Source organism: Triticum aestivum, chromosome 2A, assembly GCF_018294505.1.
Source record: "Triticum aestivum cultivar Chinese Spring chromosome 2A, IWGSC CS RefSeq v2.1, whole genome shotgun sequence".
Lineage (NCBI taxonomy): Eukaryota > Viridiplantae > Streptophyta > Magnoliopsida > Poales > Poaceae > Triticum > Triticum aestivum.
Window position 1 is genome coordinate 730,272,617 of NC_057797.1, and position 23,346 is coordinate 730,295,962.

At 46.8% G+C, this 23,346-nt stretch overlaps 1 protein-coding gene across 1 annotated transcript; it reads left to right on the forward strand.

Moving 5' to 3' along the window:
- The first annotated feature begins 2,375 nt into the window (after positions 1–2,375).
- On the forward strand, positions 2,376–3,425 carry LOC123186269 (uncharacterized). Its single transcript, XM_044598051.1, has one exon. The coding sequence runs from the start codon at positions 2,433–2,435 to the stop codon at positions 3,135–3,137; it is 705 nt and encodes a 234-aa protein (XP_044453986.1). The 5' UTR covers positions 2,376–2,432; the 3' UTR covers positions 3,138–3,425.
- The last annotated feature ends 19,921 nt before the right edge of the window (positions 3,426–23,346 follow it).

Sequence of the window (23,346 nt, forward strand, 5' to 3'; positions counted from 1 at the left end):
ACGAAGCGCCGGAATGCAAAACGGACAACGGGGAAAATGCTCGAATGGAAGAGGCGAACACGTATGCAAATGCAATGCGCATGATGACATGATATGAGATGCATGACAACGATAACAACACACGGGGACAAATACCCGAACCCAAGAAAATAAAATAACTTAACGCCGAAAACGGCAAGAGTTGGAGTACAAATAGGGAAAGTTACATCCGGGGTGTTACAGTTTGGGCTTGGTTGGTTTAACTGTGTTGTTCCCTTTTCGGGCCGAGCATCCCTTATCTATCTACTCTGGGCACCATGTTCACGTGTGCCTGCCATTACTCGCAGTGGATTTGCTGGCAGACGGTGTTGTCCAGCCTGGACAGGCGAGGAGAGGGTGGCAATGGTAGTGGTGGTGGCGCTGGATTCAGAGGGTTTGCCGGCAAAGCCAACTTGTATCGGGTTGGCTCGTCGGGCAACCCAGGCAGCTGCAATGTCGGAGAACTCCTTCTTCTATTCGTCGGAGACCATGGCGGGTGATGTACAAAGAGGGAGTGGAGAGAAGAGGTGAGGTGTGGTTCTTGCTTGGCGACTAGACATGTTTGTATAGCGGGCGGATGGGAGGAGCTAGTCGAAGAGGTGTTTAATGCTCGCCGGCACATGAACGGACGTGTGGCACTCGGAGCGCCGAAGTACGTTCCTCGGCACACGCGTCAGTTTAATGGAGGTAGATGAGCATAAGAATGCCATTTCAATGCGGAGAGAAGGCATCTACAGCGGGCGGCGCCCTCAACCAGCGAGTTGCTTCAATGCCGGCTCCAGTGAGCGGTCGCGTCCGCTCTAGGCCTACATGAATGCGGGCAGCTGGCTTCAAGAGGGAATGCACGTGGGAGCGAGAAAGAGGTTTTTGGTTGACCACGTTAGTTAGACGCGGGTCAGGTTAGGCAGACGCGGACACCCGCAAACCCCCCAATTTGTCTCCGGTTTGTAGAACGAAGTGCGGCTGGACTGCCAAACGGACCGATGCAGGACCGCGTGATCGAAACAGTTGTGGTTATTTGAGAGTCGGTGTTGGAGATGCCCTTATGGCATATACTAAAAGTATCTACAGCCGGACTTGCCAAATTCGCCACCCTATAAGCCCGCGGACGCGCCCGGGCGCGTCCGCGGACAGTGATCAGGTAGTTCCTAAATCCGCGCCTCCACAACCATATATCTCATATCCGACACCCCATATCCATACAAAATCATGCAACATAGTACATAGATCACCAGACGGGCAAAATCAACAAGAAACCGACTATAAACAGATAGCAAACGGGCATAAATCCACATATAAACATCACCAAAAGATCGATAATAGTTCACACAGTCCATAGTGTCCGACAAATGCGAACTAGATACTGGGAGGTAGATGGTACGAGCTAGATATGAGAGGGCGGAGCTTAGCCACTTCCTCGCCGGTCCTTTGCCCTTTCGGTCGCTGGCACTGTTGTAGGCGGCCGCGGCAGGAGGTGGGTTGATGTCGGAGCCGGAGGAGTCGGGCCAGTAGTCGGAGGAGGAATCGGAGATGATGATGTAGCCCTTCAAGCGCTGGACAATCAGGTGATGCTTGCGCTTGAGCTTGGCCAGTCGCTGCCTCCGCCACCTCCCACTCGGACTGCTCAATACCGAGTCGAAACTGCTTGGCGTTGATCCTCCTGAGCCATCGGCGTCCGTCTCCGCCATGGTAAGCGACGGACGGTACACCCACTCCTATTCGGGCACCGGCATCACGCAGCGGCGGCAGGCCGACTGCATAGCCGCGTCGGACGCGGCCCCCATCTTCCTTGCCCTCTGCCTCTCGCGTCGGGCGGTACTAGAACCCACCATGAAAGCGAAACACGTCCGGGCACAGTTCAAACGGTTGTGAGTTGTTTGACAGCCCACGTTGGAGATGGCCTTATGAACATATACTAAGCCAAGGAGCGAAAGCCATGTAGTTTCAGTACAGAAAACCATGTGTGGCCTCGCATGGCACAGGAACCACGTGCTCCATTTCGATGTGCAACATATGCAAATCAATTGCTCAGGAACGAACTCGAACATGCCTGATTAATCCCAGGAATTAGGGGGAGCCTTTTGTGCTGGGTGCGCTAAGAGATTGCTCATGTCCTACCTGATCGGGGGCAGGAGCCGACGCGTGCAAGCTGCGGTGCGCTGGGTTGGGCTGCACGGACTGCCCCAGCTTGGCAGTGGATGCCTGCCGATCTCATCCCGGTGTCATGTCGTCTCGATCTCATCGCGGTGCCATCCCTGCAGTTTGCGCCAACCCCAAGATGACACTGAACCAAAGCCCCAGCGGCCAGCGCTATATATATCCCCTCCCCGTCCCGCTCTTCCACTCCACCACCCACATCGCGCACCTCGCAACCAAGAGCATAATTGGTTTGCTACCAATATTTAGCTTGCCAAATGTTGGCACTGCCTATTATTGGCAATACCGAGACTTGCCAACTGTTAGCAACTTTATGTGAGAGAGGCAAAACAACTCGTAGCCAACCAAATAATTGCCAATATTTGACACAATGCCAAACATTGGCATTGCCAATTTTTGGCAGCAAACCAATTATGCTCCAAGTCTGCCAAGTGCCGAGTCCCTGCCAGCTGAGAGCTAGCAGCAGCAAGCGAACCAACGCACCCCCGGTCGCTCGCCGGAGCCAAGAAAGGCAACGCAACATGTGCAACGTCATCACGATCCCGTCGGTAGCGTGGCTGCGCCGCGCCGTGCGCCGGTGGCGGGCCCGCCGCTCCACCTCCGCTACGGTTCCGTCGGGGCACGCCGCGGTCTGCGCGGAGGGCGCGCGGTTCATGGTGCGGCTGGCGCACCTGAGCCACCCGGCTTTCCTGGAGCTGCTCCGGCAGGCGGAGGAGGAGTACGGCTTCCCGTCCGGCGCCTCCGGCCCCGTCGCGCTCCCCTGCGACGAGCACCGCCTCCGCGACGTCCTCCGCCGCGTCTCTTCGTCGTCCCACTCCGAGGAGCCCCGCCGCTCCACCTTCTGCCGCCGCGGCCGCTGCTGCAGGAGATGGCCTTCCCGTGAGCGCGCGCGCCGCGGCATCGAAGGATCTGGCGACAGAGCACACCCAGTTTCTGCCGCGCGCAACGGCAGCAGCTGGTGACAGACACGGTCCCCCGGAGGAGTACGCACAGCAAGCGCCGAAACGCTGATCCGAAAGGCCGGCGTGCTCCTCTGCGCTGCGTAATGCCGGCAATCGGACACGCACATACTTGAGCTGGGTGGTACAGTATGTGATGGTACTAGCTAGTAACTGATTGAAGAAGGCGACATTTTTTTGGGATTGTTTTCTCTGTGTAATAACCATTCTACTCGTCTGCGCAACTCCTTGCCGAGGCATACGAGTAAATTAATTAACTAATAAAGATTGATCGATTGTTCTTGTTGTGCATGGAATTTGTTATCGTTCGTGATTCATGCATGTCTTCGACATGTGACGTGGCGAAACTTGTCATGCCGTTAATCATTAGCCTGCTTTTCCGAAATTTAATCATTGGCATGAACTTTGAAGATAAAGACATTGATTTCGTTAATGAAATCCCAAGTCAAGCACTCTCTTTAAAGAAAACATTAGCAGGCTAGCTATCCAGAGAATTAGCTTGAAAACAAGTGTCACGCTAGCAGGACTACAATTATCTGCAAGGTTTGCTTGCACGGCCGCGCCACGTTGCCGGCGGCGACCAGCGGACAGGTGGACTGGTTTTAGGCATTTTCATGCGTGCAATCCGAACGAAACCTCACATTACATGTTGATTAGGAACTCATGCACGTGCTCATGGCAAGTAAAAACAGGACATGCAACGGCGAGCATGTATGCCAGAATCTCAACCTCTTGTCCTGTAGGGCGACCAGGTGACTTGACTGAACGAATAAGGTTCAGATCTACACACCGGCCAGGCGCCAGCCATACGCTATTCTTATCTACCGATCCAGCGTCAGAGATCGGGTGAAACACGGCGGCGCCACGTAGTGAGGCAACCGTAACACACAAACTGTTCATGGAGTCTGTTGTTTTTACATGCCTCTGCGTGCAGATATTGGCGCTGATTCCCAGTCCAATCTTGAATGCATTTTCTATCGGACAGAACGGGACAAAGAGCTCGGCTGAAGCCACGCAGGGTCTGTCTGACGATTCTGAAACTCACGCGGCTCCCTGTCTCCTCCCACCTCGCTCCTTCCTGCGCGTGCGTGGCGAATAAGTAGTAAAAACAGGACAAAAGAACAGGCGTGTCAGACGACGAACCTCCTGCATGCAGTGCAACCAGTCGCCGAGTCAGCTGAAACTCACCGACCATCATTTCCCGTCGATTGACTGACCAGCACACTGGCATCCTGCGACAGGCTAAAGTATTCCATTCGTTTCTAAATAATAAGTCTTCGTAAAAATTTTACTATGGACAATACACGGATATATGCAGATGCATTTTAAAGTGTAAGAGGGTGCTTGGATCCAAGGGACTTATTTTAGTCTGACTAAATGTAGTCTCTTTAAGAGGTTAAAGTTTTAAGCACCCCTGACTAAAGAGGGGCTAAAACAAGTCTTGAGACTAAAACATTTTAGTTAGGGGTACCCCTACTAAATGTGGATTAGTCCTCTCTCTTCTCATTTAACTCCTCTCCTTTAAGACATGCGAGTTCTGGATTGGAGGGTCTGGAGGATAATAAATGATCATTAACTTGATTTTAGTCTCTTTAATATTTCTATCCAAGCATGGATGAGGCTAGCAAGTTTTAGTCCCACTACTTTTAGTCATGAGACTAAAACGTATCCAAGCACCCTCTAAATTCCTTCATTCTGCCTCGTAAGTAGTTCATAGTGAAATCTCTATGAAGATATATTTAGAAACAAAGGGAGTACAGTAGTACTACGCGGGCTTGATCGGTCGACCGGCGGGCAGGTAGGCGCCTACGGTGGCTTCGCAAATCTCAAGATGATATGCCGGTTCAGTCTCTCATAGGTGCTTATAGAGATAGGGTGTGCGTGTGTGCGTTCATAGGGGTGAGTGTATGCGCGTGTATATGAGCGCTTGTGTCTGTACTGATATAAAAAAAAAGGTAGGTACGTGTCACGGCGCGGGGCCGTCGCCTGCACATGCAGGGAATCCCAGCCGCAGCGGGGCCGATGATCACGGCGTCCCGTGGACTGATCGACTGTTCCAACCCAAATCCGTGCGTCCGGCGTCCCGTCTAATCTCGAGATAACGATCACACCGGTGCATGTGCGTGAACAATGCGTTCGAGAGGTAGACGGCCGTCTTACTCTCACTGTACATGTGTACAGTGTAGGATACCGGTCGTATACAGTATGTACACGCGTGACTGGCCGGCCGGGTGCATGCACATCGGCATCGGCATCGCCGCATCGGTCCTTCCGGGCGTCTAGTTGTACCAGCCGTGAGTGTCAAGTACAAGTACTTCTCCTTGCTCCTTCTCATGATTGGCGCCGCCCCGTGCACGTCACCAACTCAACCCACCTTCTTCTCCGGACTAGATTGTTCAAACTTCTACTTCCTCCGTAAAATATGAGAGCGTTTAGATCACGCCTAACTGCTCGGTCGACATGTATAACTGGAAATGAAAGTGCTACAGTATATATCAACTGCCTTGGTTGTACTGACCGTAGGTACGTGACTATCAAGTACTCCCTCTGTAAACTAATATAAGAGCATTTAGATAACTAAAATAGTTATTTAAACACCCTTATATTAGTTTATGGAGGAAGTACAAGTACAAGTACTGCTCCTTCTGATGATTGGCGCGTCACTCACAAACCCATGTTCTTCGGATTAGACCGCCCAAGCTCTTCTAGCTGCTCGATCGTTGCATCATGTATGCTACCCAGCTCATCTGAAAGTGAAGGTGATACAGACATACAGTATCATCAAGATGGCTTTTAAGTCGTATGCAAATCCTTACTTGTTTATATTCTTTCGGTGAAGTCATATGCAATGTGGTACCATATGACATTGTTGCAGAGTCAGCCACATGCTCCCATATGCCACACCACGACAAGCATATGCATGCGTGTATTACATGGAGTCATCAGTTGCACTTCACTCACGGGCCACCAGCTACCTGCATACGGTGATTAATTAAGTAAGCAAACGACGATTACCTCAACTGCGTAAATGTCGTGTGTATACTTGACACGTAGAGCATCTATGGAAGCACCGGTGCCGTGTGGAACCTTAGCTTATTATTGGCTTGATAAGCCTAGATACATGCATCAAATCATGTAGTAAATCTCCTTGGTGTATTAACTTTTGTTCCGTTCCCACACTAAACTAATGCGAGACCGGGGAAGAGGACCTCTCTGTTGTGTGAAGGCTCATAAAAAAAAGGGGGGAGGAATATGGATATGCAAGCACGATTAAATCATTTTGGAATTTAAAAACTTGCTACATCATGAAAATCGTATCTTCTAGCTCTTATCATGCATTGTTCAACCACATCCCACAGGGGTTGTTCACAACAAAATGACTGAACAACAGAAAATAGTAATGTATACAAGGTTTAATGCCCAGTCTCTTCTTAATTAACAAACCAAAGGATATACTTTTGCCTCATCTGCAAAAAAAATTTATAGTCATGTAATCCAAACATGCTGTTAAATATTAATTTGCTGCATGCCATCTCAGGACCATTCTGGCTCATCCGACACACTGGTACTTGACGTATTTTCTCAAGAAGGGATAAATTTTGCTACAATTATCTGACCATCGCAGTCGCAACAGAACAAGTTCATGAGTTAGTAGATGCAACCTATATTATTAGTGGCAATCTGGCATTAAACAAGGATGAACTCGTACTACGTTGTTACGTGTCAAAACTAGTCGTTTAGGTGTTAAGAAGAAACTAATCGTTTAGATATTGTGGAGGCTAAGCTTCAAATGCGATACAGCGAGAAGTGCATCAAGACAAATGACACTTTGTCCTCACTCTTAAAGCAGGAACTCTGCTTTTTCATGCACGCACCATTACACATTACTCTATTTGTTTATTTTTCAGTCAAGAATACATATTTATTTCTGTACCTGTCCCCTTTTTTTCCTGCTTCGTTGGCACAAACATGAAAAAGGTGCAGACCGTAAAGGCCTCTCTCACTCTCCTTTTCTTATTCTTTCGGCGCTTTATGTCAGATCCATGGATAATAATATCAGGAAATAAAGTATAAAACTTGTGAGCATATGCTATCTACTGTACATACCAGGGCCTCCTTCGGTTTGAAGGATTTTTGTAGGAAAAACGTAGGAACAAGGATTCCGGAGGAAATTTTTCTATATAAGCATTCGGTTTGTAAGAAATGCGTACAGGAATTTCATAGAAATACTACTCATTTCCTGTGTTTTTGGAGGAAACTACACATTCACTCAAAACTCATTTTGCGCGTAGAAACGAGGCAAGTCAAATCCTGAAGATGGCAAGTGCCATCCTACCAAATTCCTATACTATTCCAAATTCCTACGTTTTGATTTTCTCCAAACCGAATGAACCCCAGATATGTGTACTACTAGTTAAGGGTTTTGTGCCTGCAAAAGATAACTCCTTTTGTTTGATCTGTAGTACTAGTAGGCAATGTTCGCTGAATCACTGGCCTGATTCTGAGATAACGATCCTTTAGACAAGAGGGGAAAAAGAAATGGACGTGGCAAGGATACTGATGCGGTGTTTCATCTCACACTTTAATGGCGGCGGAGATCGATGGCATGGCGCTGTGGAGACTCGGCGTCCGATGTGCGGAGATGGGCTCGCGCAGGAGGAGGTTGCTGTCTGGCGTCATGGTGACGTCGATGGCTGAGTGGCCAGACAAGGTAGAAGCCTCAATATGACCTGAAGACCTGTGGAAGATGGCGGCGACGACACACGAGTGCGTCTGACCGGATTGTGCCCCAGATCCGGTATGTGGCTCGGCTGGGGCCTCCGAATGAGTTTCGGCTTCCGGCTTTTGATGTTAGGCTTAGGTGAGTGGTTTGGGTAGTGGTCCAGCTAGCACCCCTTCATCATTTTGGATAGGAGTAGTGGCATATGTTGCCAAGATGGTGGATTCAGACATATTGTTGTAATATTTTGTAAGGTCCTCAAGAATAATTAATAAAGTGGTCTTATGCACCTCCCAGATGCAGAGGCCGGGGGTCATCCTCCTTTTCTAAAAAAAAGACAATGATGCACATACGAGTGCCCACGCGCACGCAAATGGACATCAAAGATAAATCCACGAATGTTGTTAAGGTTGTGCAGAGCAGAAGGCTGTGATAATTTGAAACATGAAGACATGCCCCCATAATAACACTAGCCCCATCCCGAGGTTGTTCTATTCTCCGCTGTTTAGCTCCGTTACACGCCGTGGTCATTCGGTTCGCTGGCCGTACGTGCACTTCTCTTTATCATCACTTGGTTGACGGCTCTGTCTAATGGGTTGGTTAGGATGCGAAAGAAAGAGAGCCATCACCTAATCATATGTCCAAGCTTAACAACCGGCCGTGCATGCCCTGCAGCATCCAATGATGGCCTGCTGATGGGTGCTAAACAACGAGAAGAATAAAGAAAACGGGAAATACTGTCTCGTTCAGTTTGCTTCAGTCACCTCGCAGCCATAAAACTAGATAGAAATCCAGCTTGAAAAGACGAAGGTACGCGCAAATTTTCCGTGTAGTGGTTGACGACTTGAGCACCATGCCACCATCGATCTAAACTAAGGAAGTGTACCCATACGTTTACAGTAACGGAAAAACTGACAAAACCAGTAGACAATGTCATCGCCCGGCACACGGCCTTTTTCACTGTTTTGACCTTCTCAGCAAATCTTAGCAGAAAACGAATTCCTTCAAAATACTATTTCACAATCTAACTCTTTTGATAACGCCACAAGCCGTGACATTTTTTCTCTATTTGAAAACGCCAAGCTAGCCTGCATTGCTCCCCTACATAAATAAGTGGCAAATGTGAACAAGCTACTTGAAACGCCACAAGCAATGGTGTTTCATATTTGGGCAGCAACACCACCCCCTTTGGCGTTTCAACAACGCCACAAACTTTGGCGTTTCTGCCCTGCAATGTAGCGTCTCGACCAGTCCAGCAACACGGGCGGGCGTGTTTGGCGTTTTTATATAGTGCAGTAACACCACAACCTGTGGCGTTTCTGAAAAGGATCAAATCTTCAAATAGTTTTGTATGGAGTTTATTTTGTGCTAAAGTTTTCTCAGAACAGTGAAAAATGCCCCGGCACAGGCGGAGCAGTAGTCCTCCTGGAATTATGATCGCATGTTCCACGTTCGGTTGCCGTGCGCCGCCGCATGCATGCATGCATACACATGTGCCTCGCCCGCCGGAAAGAAGTGAAGGGACTCCTGAACCGTGGGCTGAGCTGAACTGGTCAGTCGCTTTCCGCCATCTTGGTCGCTCCATACAATGCTGATGAGTACTAGCTCGTGGAAGTGATCGTCTCGGGGTCTGAACAAGGAGTGTGGTACGGAGTACCTCTCGTAGTCGTAGTACCAGAGGCACTGCCAAATCGTTCGGTCGTTCGGATATGGTATGGTGTGTTGCGTCTAAGCAACACGTACGGGTGAGCTTTTATACTCGACATGCACGTACGTCTATGCCTGGAACTCGAGATACTCCATGTACGCACCAAGCTGTTGAATCAATGATTGGCTGCTGCTGTTATATATGTTAGAATTAATGGGCTAGGCCCATAGCAATTTCTGAAATCTTAAAGCCCATATGTAAAATGGCAAGTGGTGGTGCTAAGTTTAGTCCCACCTTGGAAGTTGAAGAAGAGTTGGACTTCTTTATATAGTGGGTTCTCTCCACCACTCTAAGTGGTGTGTGAGAAGAGAAAGGGAAAACCACACGCGTGCGCTTGCTTGCCTCGCCTGGCCGGGTCCTTGTCCTTGTCCTTGCAGGAGCGCAGCTTCCTTTTGCCGTTTTATTTTTTATGTCTTGACAGACAAGTTTTTGATTTCTTGTCCGGTAAGTATACGAATTAGAAACCGAGTCGGTTTGGAATTGTGGTCGCGACACAATACCGCCTCAGGTCCTAATATATATACAGCTACCGGCTGCGGCCAGAGACACACCGAAAAACACCTAGGGTTTTGCCTCATCTCACAACTTGCGCCGCCATCATAGTCTACTCCATCCCAAACGCCGGCGCGTGGGAGAGCAGGTCTCCGGAACCGTTCGTCTTTGCGATCCTACACCGGGAGAGGACGAATTAGATTTTTGGGAAGCGCTGTGCGCGACTGCTCAAATTCGTCATCACGGGTCGTCTTCCGTCCAAGTCGGGCGGTGCTACTCATCGTCGTATTCATCGCCGTCAGCAGCAGATCGTCGCCAACATCGTCATCAACACTGTCGCACCCATAATAGCTAACGATCAGTACGTCCAACATCCTTTGTTCATGTCTGTTTCTACAGCTATTGTTACGTGTTTGCTGTTGTTATGCATGTCTTGCTGTTCTTCTCGTTTGCTAGATTATTGCATGCTAGTATCTCTTCTAATCATGAATTATTTACTGGAATTAATCATGAACTTGCCTAATATTCCAACAGTCCAAAAACCTAATTATAGGCAATTTCCTGAGTTAACTATGGCTGGATTCGCTGATGCACTGAGGCCGGATAAGTTTACCGGTGTGCACTTTAAGAGGTGGCAGGTGAAGACCACGCTCTGGCTTACTGCTCTGAAAGTTTTCCACGCTAGTGTTGGTGCTCCAGAGGGAATGACCGACGAAGATCGAAGAAAATTCCAGGAAGCCAATACTATGTTTGTGGGATGCATTCTGAGTGTTCTTGCTGACCGTCTGTGTGACGTGTACATGCACATAAACGACGGAAAAATTCTGTGGGATGCATTGAATGCAAAATTCGGTGCAACAGATGCAGGCAGTGAACTGTACATCATGGAGAGTTTTCATGACTACAAGATGGTGAATAACCGTTCTGTGGTTGAACAAGCTCATGAGATACAGTGCATTGTGAAGGAACTTGAACTCCTTAAATGTGTTCTACCCGACAAATTCGTGGCTGGGTGCATGATTGCAAAGTTGCCTCCTTCATGGAGGAATTTCGCCACAACTCTGAAGCATAAGAGACAGGAGATATCAGTTGAAAATCTGATTGCATCTCTTGATGTTGAAGAAAAAGCTCGGGCTAAAGATACCACTGAAAAAGGAGGTGAGGTTCAGCCTACTGCTAACATGGTGCAGAGGTACCCACAGAACAAGAACAAAGGGAAGAACAAACCTGTTTCCAACAAGCCTAACAAGACTACTACCTTCAAGAAGAAGAAGTTCAACAAGGCTGAGCTAGAGTGCTACGCCTGTGGGAAGCCTGGACACTTTTACAAGGAATGCCCTGAACGTGCAGACCGCAGAGGGAAAACAAGCTCCAAGACTGTCAACATGGTGACCGCTAGCAATACTGATGGGTATGGTAATTTACCTATTGTGCTTTCAGTATTTCAATCATCTTCGTGGTGGATTGATTCGGGTGCTAACGTTCATGTGTGTGCTGACATCTCCCTGTTTACTTCTTATCAGGTCGCAAGGGATTCTTCCGTCCTAATGGGGAATGGGTCACATGCTTCTGTTCGTGGCATTGGCACGGTGGATCTGAAGTTTACTTCGGGAAAGATCGTGCAACTAAGGAATGTGCATCATGTCCCTACTATGAACAAGAATCTAGTTAGCGGCTCCCTTCTATGTCGAGATGGTTTTAAGGTAGTTTTAGAGTCCAATAAAGTAATCGTGTCAAGATTTGGACAATTTATAGAAAAAGGCTATGAGTGCGGAGGCTTGTTCCGCTTTTCTCTTTCAGATTTTTACAATAAGTCAATAAACCAAATTTGTGCTAGTGTTAATGATGATGCAAGTATTTGGCACTCTCGTTTATGTCATATTAATTTTGGTTTAATGTCTCGGCTATCCAGCATGAGTTTAATTTCGAACTTCACAGTTGCCAAAGGTTCTAAGTGCCATAGTTGTGTGCAATCTAAGCAACCTCGAAAGCCTCATAAGGCTGCCGAGGAGAGAAACTTGGCACCTCTAGAACTCATACATTCTGATCTTTGTGAGATGAATGGTGTGTTGACAAAAGGTGGAAAGAGATATTTCATGACTTTGATTGATGATGCGACTAGATTTTGCTATGTTTATTTGTTGCAAACTAAAGATGAAGCATTAGACTACTTTAAAATCTATAAAGCTGAAGTTGAAAATCAACTAGAGAGAAAGATCAAGCGTCTTAGGTTCGATCGTGGTGGAGAGTATTTTCCAAAAGTTTTTGATGAATTTTGTGAGGAACATGGTATTATTTATGAGAGGACGCCTCCCTATTCACCTCAATCAAATGGAGTGGCTGAGAGGAAAAACCGCACATTGACTGACTTGGTGAATGCCATGTTAGACACTGCTGGTTTATCTAAGGCATGGTGGGGGGAGGCTCTATTGACTTCATGTCATGTCCTGAATAGAGTTCCCAACAATAATAAAGAGAAAACCCCTTATGAGGAGTGGGTTGGGAGAAAACCATCACTTTCTTATTTGCGCACTTGGGGATGTTTGGCAAAGGTCAATATTCCTATTCCTAAGAAACGCAAACTTGGACCAAAGACAGTGGATTGTGTCTTTCTAGGGTATGCTCAACGGAGCATTGCTTATAGGTTTTTAGTGGTAAAATCTGAAGTACCTGATATGCATGTTGATACTATAATGGAATCTCGTGATGCAACATTTTTTGAGAACATATTTCCTATGAAAGATATGCATAGCATTGCTAGATTTTCTTCTGATATAATTCCTAAATCTAGTACAACTGATGAATATTTCGAACAATCACATGAGGAAGTCCTTGAGAAGGATAACAATGAAGTTCCTAGAAGGAACAAGAGACAAAGGATTGCAAAATCCTTTGGTGATAATTTCATTGTATACCTTGTGGATGACACACCCAAGACGATTGCAGAAGCATATGCATCTCCGAATGTAGATGATTGGAAAGAAGTTGTTCATAATGAGATGGACTCAATTCTTTCTAATGGAACTTGAGAACTAACCGATAGACCATATGGTTGTAAACCTGTGGGCTGTAAGTGGGTGTTCAAAAAGAAGCTAAAGCCTGATGGTACTATTGATAAGTACAAGGCGCGGCTAGTGGCCAAGGGCTACACTCAGAAAGAAGGCGAAGATTACTTTGACACCTATTCACCCGTTGTTAGAATGACCACCATTCGAGTGTTACTTTCCTTGGCTGCCTCTTATGGTCTTATCATTCATCAAATGGATGTAAAGACAACTTTTCTTAATGGAGAGTTGGAAGAGGAGATCTATATGGATCAGCCTGACGGGTTTGTGGTAAAGGGTGAAGAGAGAAAGGTGTGCAAGTTGTTAAGATCTTTGTATGGTCTGAAACAGGCACCTAAGCAATGGCATGAGAAGTTTGAAAGAACTTTGACTTCTGCAGGATTTGTCATTAACGAGGCTGATAGGTGTGTTTACTATCGCCATGGTGGGGGCAATAGTGTCATATTATGTTTGTATGTGGACGACATACTGATCTTTGGTACAAACATTAATGCAATTAATGAGGTCAAGTCTTTTCTATCAAAAAGTTTTGACATGAAAGATCTGGGAGAAGCCGATGTAATTCTAAACATCAAACTTATTAAGGATGAGAGTGGGATTACATTAACGCAATCTCACTATGTTGAGAAGGTCTTGAACCGATTCGGTTTTATGGATAGCAAGCCTTCTCCAACACCTTATGATCCCAGCGTGACACTCAGAAAGAACAAGAAAGAAACGAGAGAACAATTAAGATACTCTCAAATTGTCGGTTCACTCATGTACTTAGCTAGCGCTGCAAGACCAGATATCTCTTTTGCTGTGAGCAAACTGAGTAGGTTCATGTCCAACCCGGGTGATGATCATTGGCATGCACTAGAAAGGGTCTTGCGCTATCTCAGAGGTACTATGAGTTACGGAATTACTTATTCAGGGCATCCTGCTGTGCTAGAAGGATATAGTGATTCAAATTGGATCTCCGATGTTGATGTACTTTACGCAACAAGTGGGTATGTATTTACTCATGGTGGTGGCGCAGTGTCATGGAGGTCTTGTAAGCAAACCATATTGACGAGGTCAACTATGGAAGCAGAATTAACTGCTTTGGACACAGCTACTGTTGAGGCAGAATGGCTGCGTGAGCTCTTGATGGACTTGCCGGTTGTTGAAAAACCTGTACCGGCTATTCTTATGAATTGTGATAACCAAACGGTTATCGCTAAAGTGAACAATTCTAAAGATAATGCAAAGTCATCAAGACACGTGAAAAGACGTTTGAAGTCTGTCAAGAAGTTGAGAAACTCCGGAGTAATAACTGTTACGTATATACAAACAAACAAAAACCTGGCAGATCCCTTTACAAAGGGACTATCACGAAATGTGATAGATATTGCATCGAGGGAGATGGGTATGAGACCCATAGATGTTACACCATAGTAGTAACCCAACCTTTGTGATCGGAGATCCCGTGAATTAGGATCTGGGAAGAACAAGCTATTGGTTAACTGAGGAGAGTAATAACTTATGATCGTCTCCTAGTGAAGATGCAAAACTCTTTGAGCTGTAAGGCTCAGATCTGTAAGGCAGGTCGGCAACATGCCTTAATGTGGTTCTATTGGCTATAATTAGCAAAGATGCTGTCCTACAGAGCAGTCTTGAAAGAACACACCTATATGAGTTCTGACTGTAAACGTTGCAGTCTATGAGATTTGGGTGATCTCTAATAAACTCACGAAGAGACCAGGGAGTATGATGTATAAGCTCCAAACCGCGGGATAGCCTACTGGCGGTCAGGTACTGGTTAAGACTTTGAGTGAAACTTGTTCACACAAAACTAGCAATTCAAGGCATAGTCCATTGTCAAGTTGTGAATGGATGTAGCTTAAAGTTCTAGGCAGAAGTTCAACTTAACAGTCTCTGCTGAAACACTGGTATATTAAACAAGTGGTGAGAGAAGACAAATCTCTAAATGGGTATTTGAGATCTGGTGGGGGATTGTTAGAATTAATGGGCTAGGCCCATAGCAATTTCTGAAATCTCAAAGCCCATGTGTAAAATGGCAAGTGGTGGTGCTAAGTTTAGTCCCACCTTGGAAGTTGAAGAAGAGTTGGACCTCTTTATATAGTGGGTTCTCTCCACCACTCTAAGTGGTGTGTGAGAAGAGAAAGGGAAAACCACACGCGCGCGCTCGCTCGCCTCGCCTGGCCTGGCCGGGGCGGGGCGGGGCGGCGCGTACATGCGACATGCGCGTGAATGGTCCGCCGGAATCCGGTCCGTCTCCTTGCAGGAGCGCAACTTCCTTTTGCCGTTTTATTTTTTATGTCTTGGCAGATAAGTTTTTGATTTCTTGTCAGGTAAGTATACGAATTAGAAACCGAGTCGGTTTGGGATTGTGGTCGCGACACAATACCGCCTCTGGTCCTAATATATATACAGCTACCGGCTGCGGCCAGAGACACACCGAAAAACACCTAGGGTTTTGCCTCATCTCACAACTTGCGTCGCCATCATAGTCTACTCCATCCCAAACGCCGGCGTGCATCAGCGTGTGGGAGAGCAGGTCTCCGGAACCGTTCGTCTTTGCGATCCTGCACCGGGAGAGGACGAATTAGGTTTTTGGGAAGCGCTGTGCGCGACTGCTCAAATTCGTCATCACGGGTCGTCTTCCGTCCAAGTCGGGCGGTGCTACTCATCGTCGTATTCATCGCCGTCAGCAGCAGATCGTCGCCAACATCGTCATCAACACTGTCGCACCCATAATAGCTAACGATCAGTACGTTCAACATCCTTTGTTCATGTCTGTTTCTACAGCTATTGTTACGTGTTTGCTGCTGTTATGCATGTCTTGCTGTTCTTCTCGTTTGCTAGATTATTGCATGCTAGTATCTCTTCTAGTCATGAATTATTTACTGGAATTAATCATGAACTTGCCTAATATTCCAACAATATACTCCAGTACTGGGAATATACAGTGCAACTAAACAAGGGCTGAAGGTTCGGTGTTGCAAGTAATAATCTGATCCAGACGGGAGCCTCGAACGGGCGTCAAATGCTCGGGCTGACAAGTACCCCTTATATCCAGCCCAAATTTGAGACAGATATGGGGATCCTAGGCCGTCGCCTAAGCCGTCGAGATGACGGAGCAGCAGGCCATCCTGGAGTCCATCCAGGATTAGGCATGTGTGGAGGCCAACCGACAGTTCCTTCAGCGGGACCATGCGGTGTCCGACACGCTCTTTGCCGAACTCGACACAGAGATAAAGGAAGAGGAGGTCGGAGCAGAGCATCCGGAGCTGCAGCTGCCGCCCATGCACCCGAAGCCGGGCACGGAGATTGTTGACATCTCCGACAAGGAGTAGCTACGTAGTATGTAGGTTTTTAAGCTTGCTTGTTTTTATATAAATTTTGGAATCTAGTATGAGATGTGCAGATGCAGCTATGTTAACATGAGGAGTATCCGGTCACTGCCTGCGAACACGCCCGAGCGGGTCCGCGGGCGTTTGAGAGGTCATATTTGTTATATGCGATTGTAGATGCTCTAAGAGGGAGGGGATTGGTGACACGAAGGAGCGGGGGCACGTGGACTGTGGGTTGTGGATCCGCATCAAGATTGGTAATTCTGTTAGTGTATATTGTTTTTTCATCTAATCGTCTTGTATAAGATTTGATATATGTGCCTAATGTCATTGTACATCGGAGCCGTATACCTGTTCTTAGTGTGGGGTAGCCTAATATACAATTATTGATTTTAACATAGACAAATAACGTGGCAAGCAAAATGATTCATTCGGACCATTGATACCGCTTTTCTTCTTGCTTCCAGTCTGTCCTTCTAGTTCGCTCTATCCCACAAGAAATACCATCCTGGAGCTTCGCATCTCCTGAAGTACATCTAGGGTATCAACAACACCATTGGACTTCTATTCGAAGATTTCCGTCAAAAAGTTTGTTATACTTGTATATTTCTTGTCCATGATAGTTTGTTCTTGTACAACAATTTGAAATGTATATTTCGCAAGAAAAAGAACAATTTGTAATGTACAATACTGGTCGAATCTTGTCGTTGATGTTCTTCTTTTGTGTATGGATGATTCAACTCACTTGTTTAGTTTGTAGTTCCTATATGTTGGATATATCAAAATTGGTGTACTATGAAATGCTATGATCTTCAATCTTACATGGGGAATTATGCTGCTACTTGTGTTGACATCTACCTAAGAATGAATTGTGTTAAGTTAGACCTCCGAGAACTCGCCGTCGACACCGTCGCCACTATCATTAACCCCCCACCACGTTAGCATCATCGTTGGGATTCACATCCGCCATGGCTGCCGTCACCTAGGGAAGAGAGGGTTGGCTACGAGATAGGAGAGGGCGAGAGGGTCGGCCTTTGACTAGACAACGACCGACCGAGCGACTAAGCGACCGCGCGCCGTCATTAACAGCCATCAGGTTGGCGATGTCTCGCGGGAACGAACATGGGGCCCTGTGATAAACAAGTTTGAAACGCCACAATCGATACCTAACTCAAATCAATAGTTTTTATCAATAACTACTGAAAATTTGGCAGGTTTCGGCAAAAAAAAAAAATATAAGTGGTAGCTCTAGGGTAAGGTTGCCCCATATGCGATAGTTTTTGGTTATTCACTCGTGTATTGTCCATATAGTCTTGTTTGTTCTGGGTTTGACTCTAATGTATCATGGTCGACTTCGACACATCCCATTATTACACATGGTATCCCATCGCTATTTGTGTAATATAATTTCATTTTACGGAACCTCATCAATACGTCGGGGAGCTCCCGCGGTTGCTTGAAGAAGGGGGTTGATCCCATTAGTGAGGGGAACCGAATAGAAAATCCATACATCTCTCGGTTAATTGAGTAAAACAGAACGAAAACCAAATATAAACAGGAAAGACGCAAAAGTGAATAGAGCAATCGACTCCGCTTTCTCAAAGAAAATTGGGGAATCTGCGCTGTTTTCAACCATAGTGCTTGACTTGAAGCCGTTTTGAGCAGCGTGGATGGTATCCGAACGCTTCATTAGGGAATATCCAACGCTGACCCGTAAACCAGACACCGCATCCGTCCGCGGACAGGGAGACCAGTCCGTGAAGACGGATGCGGGAGCCGGCCATCCAATGTTGTCCGCATACATATCAAACACTCTTCAAACAAACTTGACGAATTACATGCAAACCGTATGATTTTCATTTGAACTGGGCGAAAACATTTACATTTCAGGTATAGTTTAATTAACTAAGCTAAACTATACTGCTCCGCGGTAATACTAGTCTACGACCAGCCGCGGCGGATCACCACTCCCACGACGTGTCTTTCCTATGACCGGCAGCCCGCTCATCGGACCGCCGGATGCCCTAGAGGGATATGCTTCAGTGAGAGGGGAAGAATAGCCTCCATCCGCTTCGTGAAGCACGGATCAGGGTTGCTTCTCGGGATGGGTATGACGGTCGTCGTGGTCTACGCCCCTCCTCACCGGGCAAGACACCGGTTGTGTAACCCGACGACGCGGTGGCGGTGGCCTTCACGGGACCCAAGCGGCGGAGGCTTCCCATGATCTACTTTTCCTCGCTATCCATGATGGCTGTGAACGTGCCAGCCTCCTCCGACATGGCTTCTTTCCCCACCTGCCTGACGCGTTGCTGCCATTGCCCGTGGCAGATTTGCAGGGAGATGACGTTGTCCAGCCTGGACGGGCGAGGAGGGGGTGGCGATGGTGATGGTGGCGGCCCCAGATCCGGAGGGTTTACCGGCAAGCTATCATGTATTTGGCTGTCTCGTCAGGCAACCCAGGCAGCTGCAATGCCGGAGAACTCCTTCTTCTATTCGCCGGAGGCCATGGCGGGTGTTGTACAAGGAGGAGGTTGAGAGATCAGAGGGCGAGGTGTGGCTCTTGCCCGGCGTCTAGACATTTTTATATAGCAGGCGAATGCGAGGAGCCAGCCAGAGAGGTGTTTAGTGCTCGCCGACACAGGAAAGAACAGGTGATGCTCGGGGCGCCGTAGTAGGTTCCTTTGCACACAGCCGATTTAATGAAGGTAGGCGGTCAGACATACGGTGTTTCAATGCGGACAAAAGGCGTGCACACAACGGGCGATCAGCGGGCAGCAATCTAGGCCGGCGAGCTGATTCAATGCCGGGTCGAGTGAGCGGTCGCGTCCGCTCTGTGGCAGCATGAACTGGCTTCAGACAGGAATGCGCGTGAGCGCGAAAAAAAGGATTTTGACGGGTCGGCTTAGTCAGATGCGGACCCCCCCCCACGCAGCCGCTGTTTGTCTCCTGTTTGCAGAAAAGTGTGACCAAACCGCCCAACGGACCGATTGAGAACCACGTTAGATGACAAAACACGTTTGAATCATGCGGTCAGGACAGCTGTGGGTGGTTTGAGAGTCGGTGTTGGAGACGCCCTTATTTTCTTTAACATATACTAAGACAAGGAAAGAAAATCATGTACTCCCTCCGTTCACTTTTGTAAGTCGTGGAGCGAAATCATGTGCACACTCGCTCGGTCGCGCACGAGAATGGTGTTTTCCATTTTTACCCCCGTGTCGGCCGCGAACATGGTAGCGAAACATTCGCATCCCCTCCCTCACACACACTCGCCCACATCCCTCCCTCTCTGACGCACGCTCGCCCGCATCGCCGGCGCCGCCTCTCCCCGAGCTTCTCCCTCGCCCTCTCTCGCCCACGCCGCCTCTCCCCGAGCTTCTCCCTCGCGTGCGTCGTCAGCGCCCTCTCCCTCGCGCGCATCGCCGGCGCTCTACAGAACAACTCCATCGTTAAAAATGCGATTTTCCCCCTCTGGCTCTCTGATCTGCAGTGGCGGTGCTCGATCTGCGGCGTGGACTATCAAGACGGCGCGACGGAGCTGCTTCTGCTGGTTGCCGGCCCGGAGCTGCTGCTGCCGGTCGTCCGCCCGGATCTGCTGCTTCAGGCGATGCCCACATCGCCGTTACCCTCCCGCTCCTCTTCCTCCTCAGCATCAACGGCGGGGGTGCTGGGAGGGGGAGGGGCGGATGGGCCCTTCTTCGAGCCGTACAACCATCGCAGAGCAGAGCAGGAAGCTCGTCTCCGAGGTGAGGATTTACCGCAGCCGCTGCAGTTAAATGCATCTAGTTCATCCTCTGTAGTCTGTATTCTGCTCTTCGCACCTCACCTTCAGTTAAATGCATCTGGTCATGGATATGATTCAGAGCATCAGATTCACAAGCATGATGGATGGAGGGATCTGTCAAATGGTGCGGCTCCTTGTGCTACAACGACAGTGACATGCCGGCCTCCCACACGCACATAACATGCACTGATTGACACCTCAGTAATCAAATGCAGGGGAGTAGCTAGCTTTGCTTGTATGTGTGTGTACTAAGATGAGGCAGTTATCAAATTAAGTGTCTTCTGAAAGCAACAAATATGATGATGATACAGTACAAACTTGTAAGTCACATCAAACTCTGCTTCTGCAAAAAACAAAAAACAACTCTACCTCTGTTTTGGAGAAATAAAAGTGAAGGAGAAAGATTGTGTGTGTATGGATGAAAATCAAGCAAAGACAAATGATGTCCAGGCCACTTTAGTGTTCACCACTTGATCCTCTCCACCTAATTTGCCTTGCAGATTAACAGATGTGGTGGAGTATATCTTCTGGAATGGGTATGAACCGTCCAAAGTTCAGGTAATCTACTTACTATAGATGGAGTAGTTGCCCTTTTACTCAACTGAATGAAATACTCCATAATTTAAATATCTTGTGCTAAATATGCGATCTCGTTAGAAATTCTCCATAATTTAACCCAACCGAAAGAGTTGATCGACATGAATTTTTCTGGAGTAGTTCGCCAACAGTACATTGAATAAAATTTCAGTTAAGCAAGCATGATACTCCTATTTTTGGAGTAAAAATTCAGTAAAGAGCTTGGCATCTCAGTTTGCATCTAGGAGTACATCTAAAACTTCCTATGAGTGTATATTCTTTGCTGCAGAGAATATATACTCCTATCAAACAAGTAAAGAATATACTCCTAGTTGGAGTGTTTTGCAACTTGCTAGGAGTACTGGGGTATCAATCTATCTATAGCAAGTGATTCAGTTCTCTTCTTTTTCAACCATAAATACTGGAGTATATATTCCAATATACAGCAAGTAGTCCAAGTATAAGCTGGAGTATATAGCTATATATAGCACAATATAGTCTGTGGCAACAATAATTATAGACCTCAAGTTCACACATAAACACATACTCCTTTGCTTGTAAGCATGGAATACACAAGTACTACAACAAACTGGAGTAGAATACACAACAAGTACACACAGATTACACAACAAACTGGAGTAGGATCAGCGTCCAAGCATCTCTAGTGCCATTGCATACACTTCGGGAGGAACTGAGATCCTGGGCGGTAGCAGTTGTAGCCTTTCTAGCCTATCCTTGTTCATGTGCGGGATTTTGTATTTATTGGCTCCACCATTCTTCATTACTTCAACCATGCAAGTCTGCAGAGTTATGAATACTCTGTTAAGTTTTGAAACTTCATATCCATCGAACTCCTCTTGAACACCTTTAATCAGCTCTGGAATAGTTTTCGGACTTTTGCAGTCTGTTAGCGACTGAATCGAGCTGAAGAACCCAAGGTCCAGGGCGTTCATGTCCGGAGAATTTGGAGGCTGATACATTATTCTGATGTCCAGGCCACTTTCGTCCACAGATTCTGCGAATGCTTGATCATTAGGTAGGATATGTGTTCTCGCGTTATCTTGCTGGATAAAAATGGGTTGTCCATCATCATCTGCAGGCCACAATGCTTGAATCGCTGGCACAACCTTCTGTATAATGTACTCTCTCATCACATCCCTCGTCACTATGACAGGCTTTGTTTCCAATGTCCCTTTTTCCCTGTTCTTGCTTTTTTTTGCTGCTGCAGTCACTCTCACGAATGGCCATACCCCAATTTTTCCAGAGAATGTCATGCTCCCATCTTCATCAAACCGTGGTCTTGCTACCGCTGTGAGAAACATCACTTTTCCAATCGAGTTTTTGACAGGTCTTTCCGGGTCCTCTTCGTCAGGCAGCAGATAGTAGTTCCTCTTTCTCTTGGTCATGGAGAACCATTTTTCGTCAATGTGAACAATATTATGCATACTCCTGAAACTTGGGCTTACATCTCCTAATGTTGCCTCATCTATCATAGAGAGGCAAAAATCCACCCTATCTCTCTTATTTTTCTCTGTCAGTACCGGCTTTACCCTGTTGGAGTGTCTCCTTATCTTATTCAACTTGAACTTCTTGTATAGTGTAGTAGGGCTTACACCTAGTGCCTTGGCTAGAGATCGAATAGTTGACCTCTTGTTTAAGGGAATTGTCGGAATGAGAGATAGGATATCATCATAAGATTTTCTTCCAAAATTTTCCTTTCTTTTGTTTGAAACATCCACCTCCTGACCAAGGCCTTTCTGTTTCATTGCCGTCTCCCATATTCTTTGAATAACTCGAACATGTGCTCCAAATATTGCAGCCACGTCCTTCTTATCAGTTCTCTTGAACTTGCCTCCTCTACTCTTATGGAGGGTTTCCAAGGACATGTAAGCGGCATATCTCTGCGCATCAGTGAGCCAATTCCTTTGCCTTTGTACTCCTACAATAGCAATAGAATAATTAAATTAATTATTGCAAGAATATTAAAAATTGGTTGCTGGAAATGTAAACAAGAGGTCAACAATAGCAACAGCAATTCCATAGGATAGGAGTATTGCTTGCTTTGCTTGCTGTAAATATAAACATAAATGTTGCTTGCTGAAAATATAAATGTAAACTAAACTTGTAAATATAAACTAAAGTGTTCAGTTCCGTATACCTCAAAACTTGTAAATATAAATAGATTATAAACTAAACTTAACTTGCAGCAATTTCTTTTCCATTCGTAGCTGTCAGGGTATATGCTAATTTTGAGGGTAAATATGTTCAAGAGAAACTGGTCAGATAGGCTTTGTTCCTGCTGAACTGAATTGTCTATATGTGAATGTAACCTGGTAAGGGGACATTTTGGCCTGAAAATAGATATTTGGAGCTATGCTCTTGGCATGGTTCTGAACTGAAACTTATGTAGCCATTTTTGTTTTAACGCATGAGTGTCATGCACCCTTCTTTGATAGCTTGGGCAAGGCATTTCAAATAATTGGAGATAGGGGTCCCATGAACACGTATCAGCAGTAGGTGGGCACCGCTCTCCAC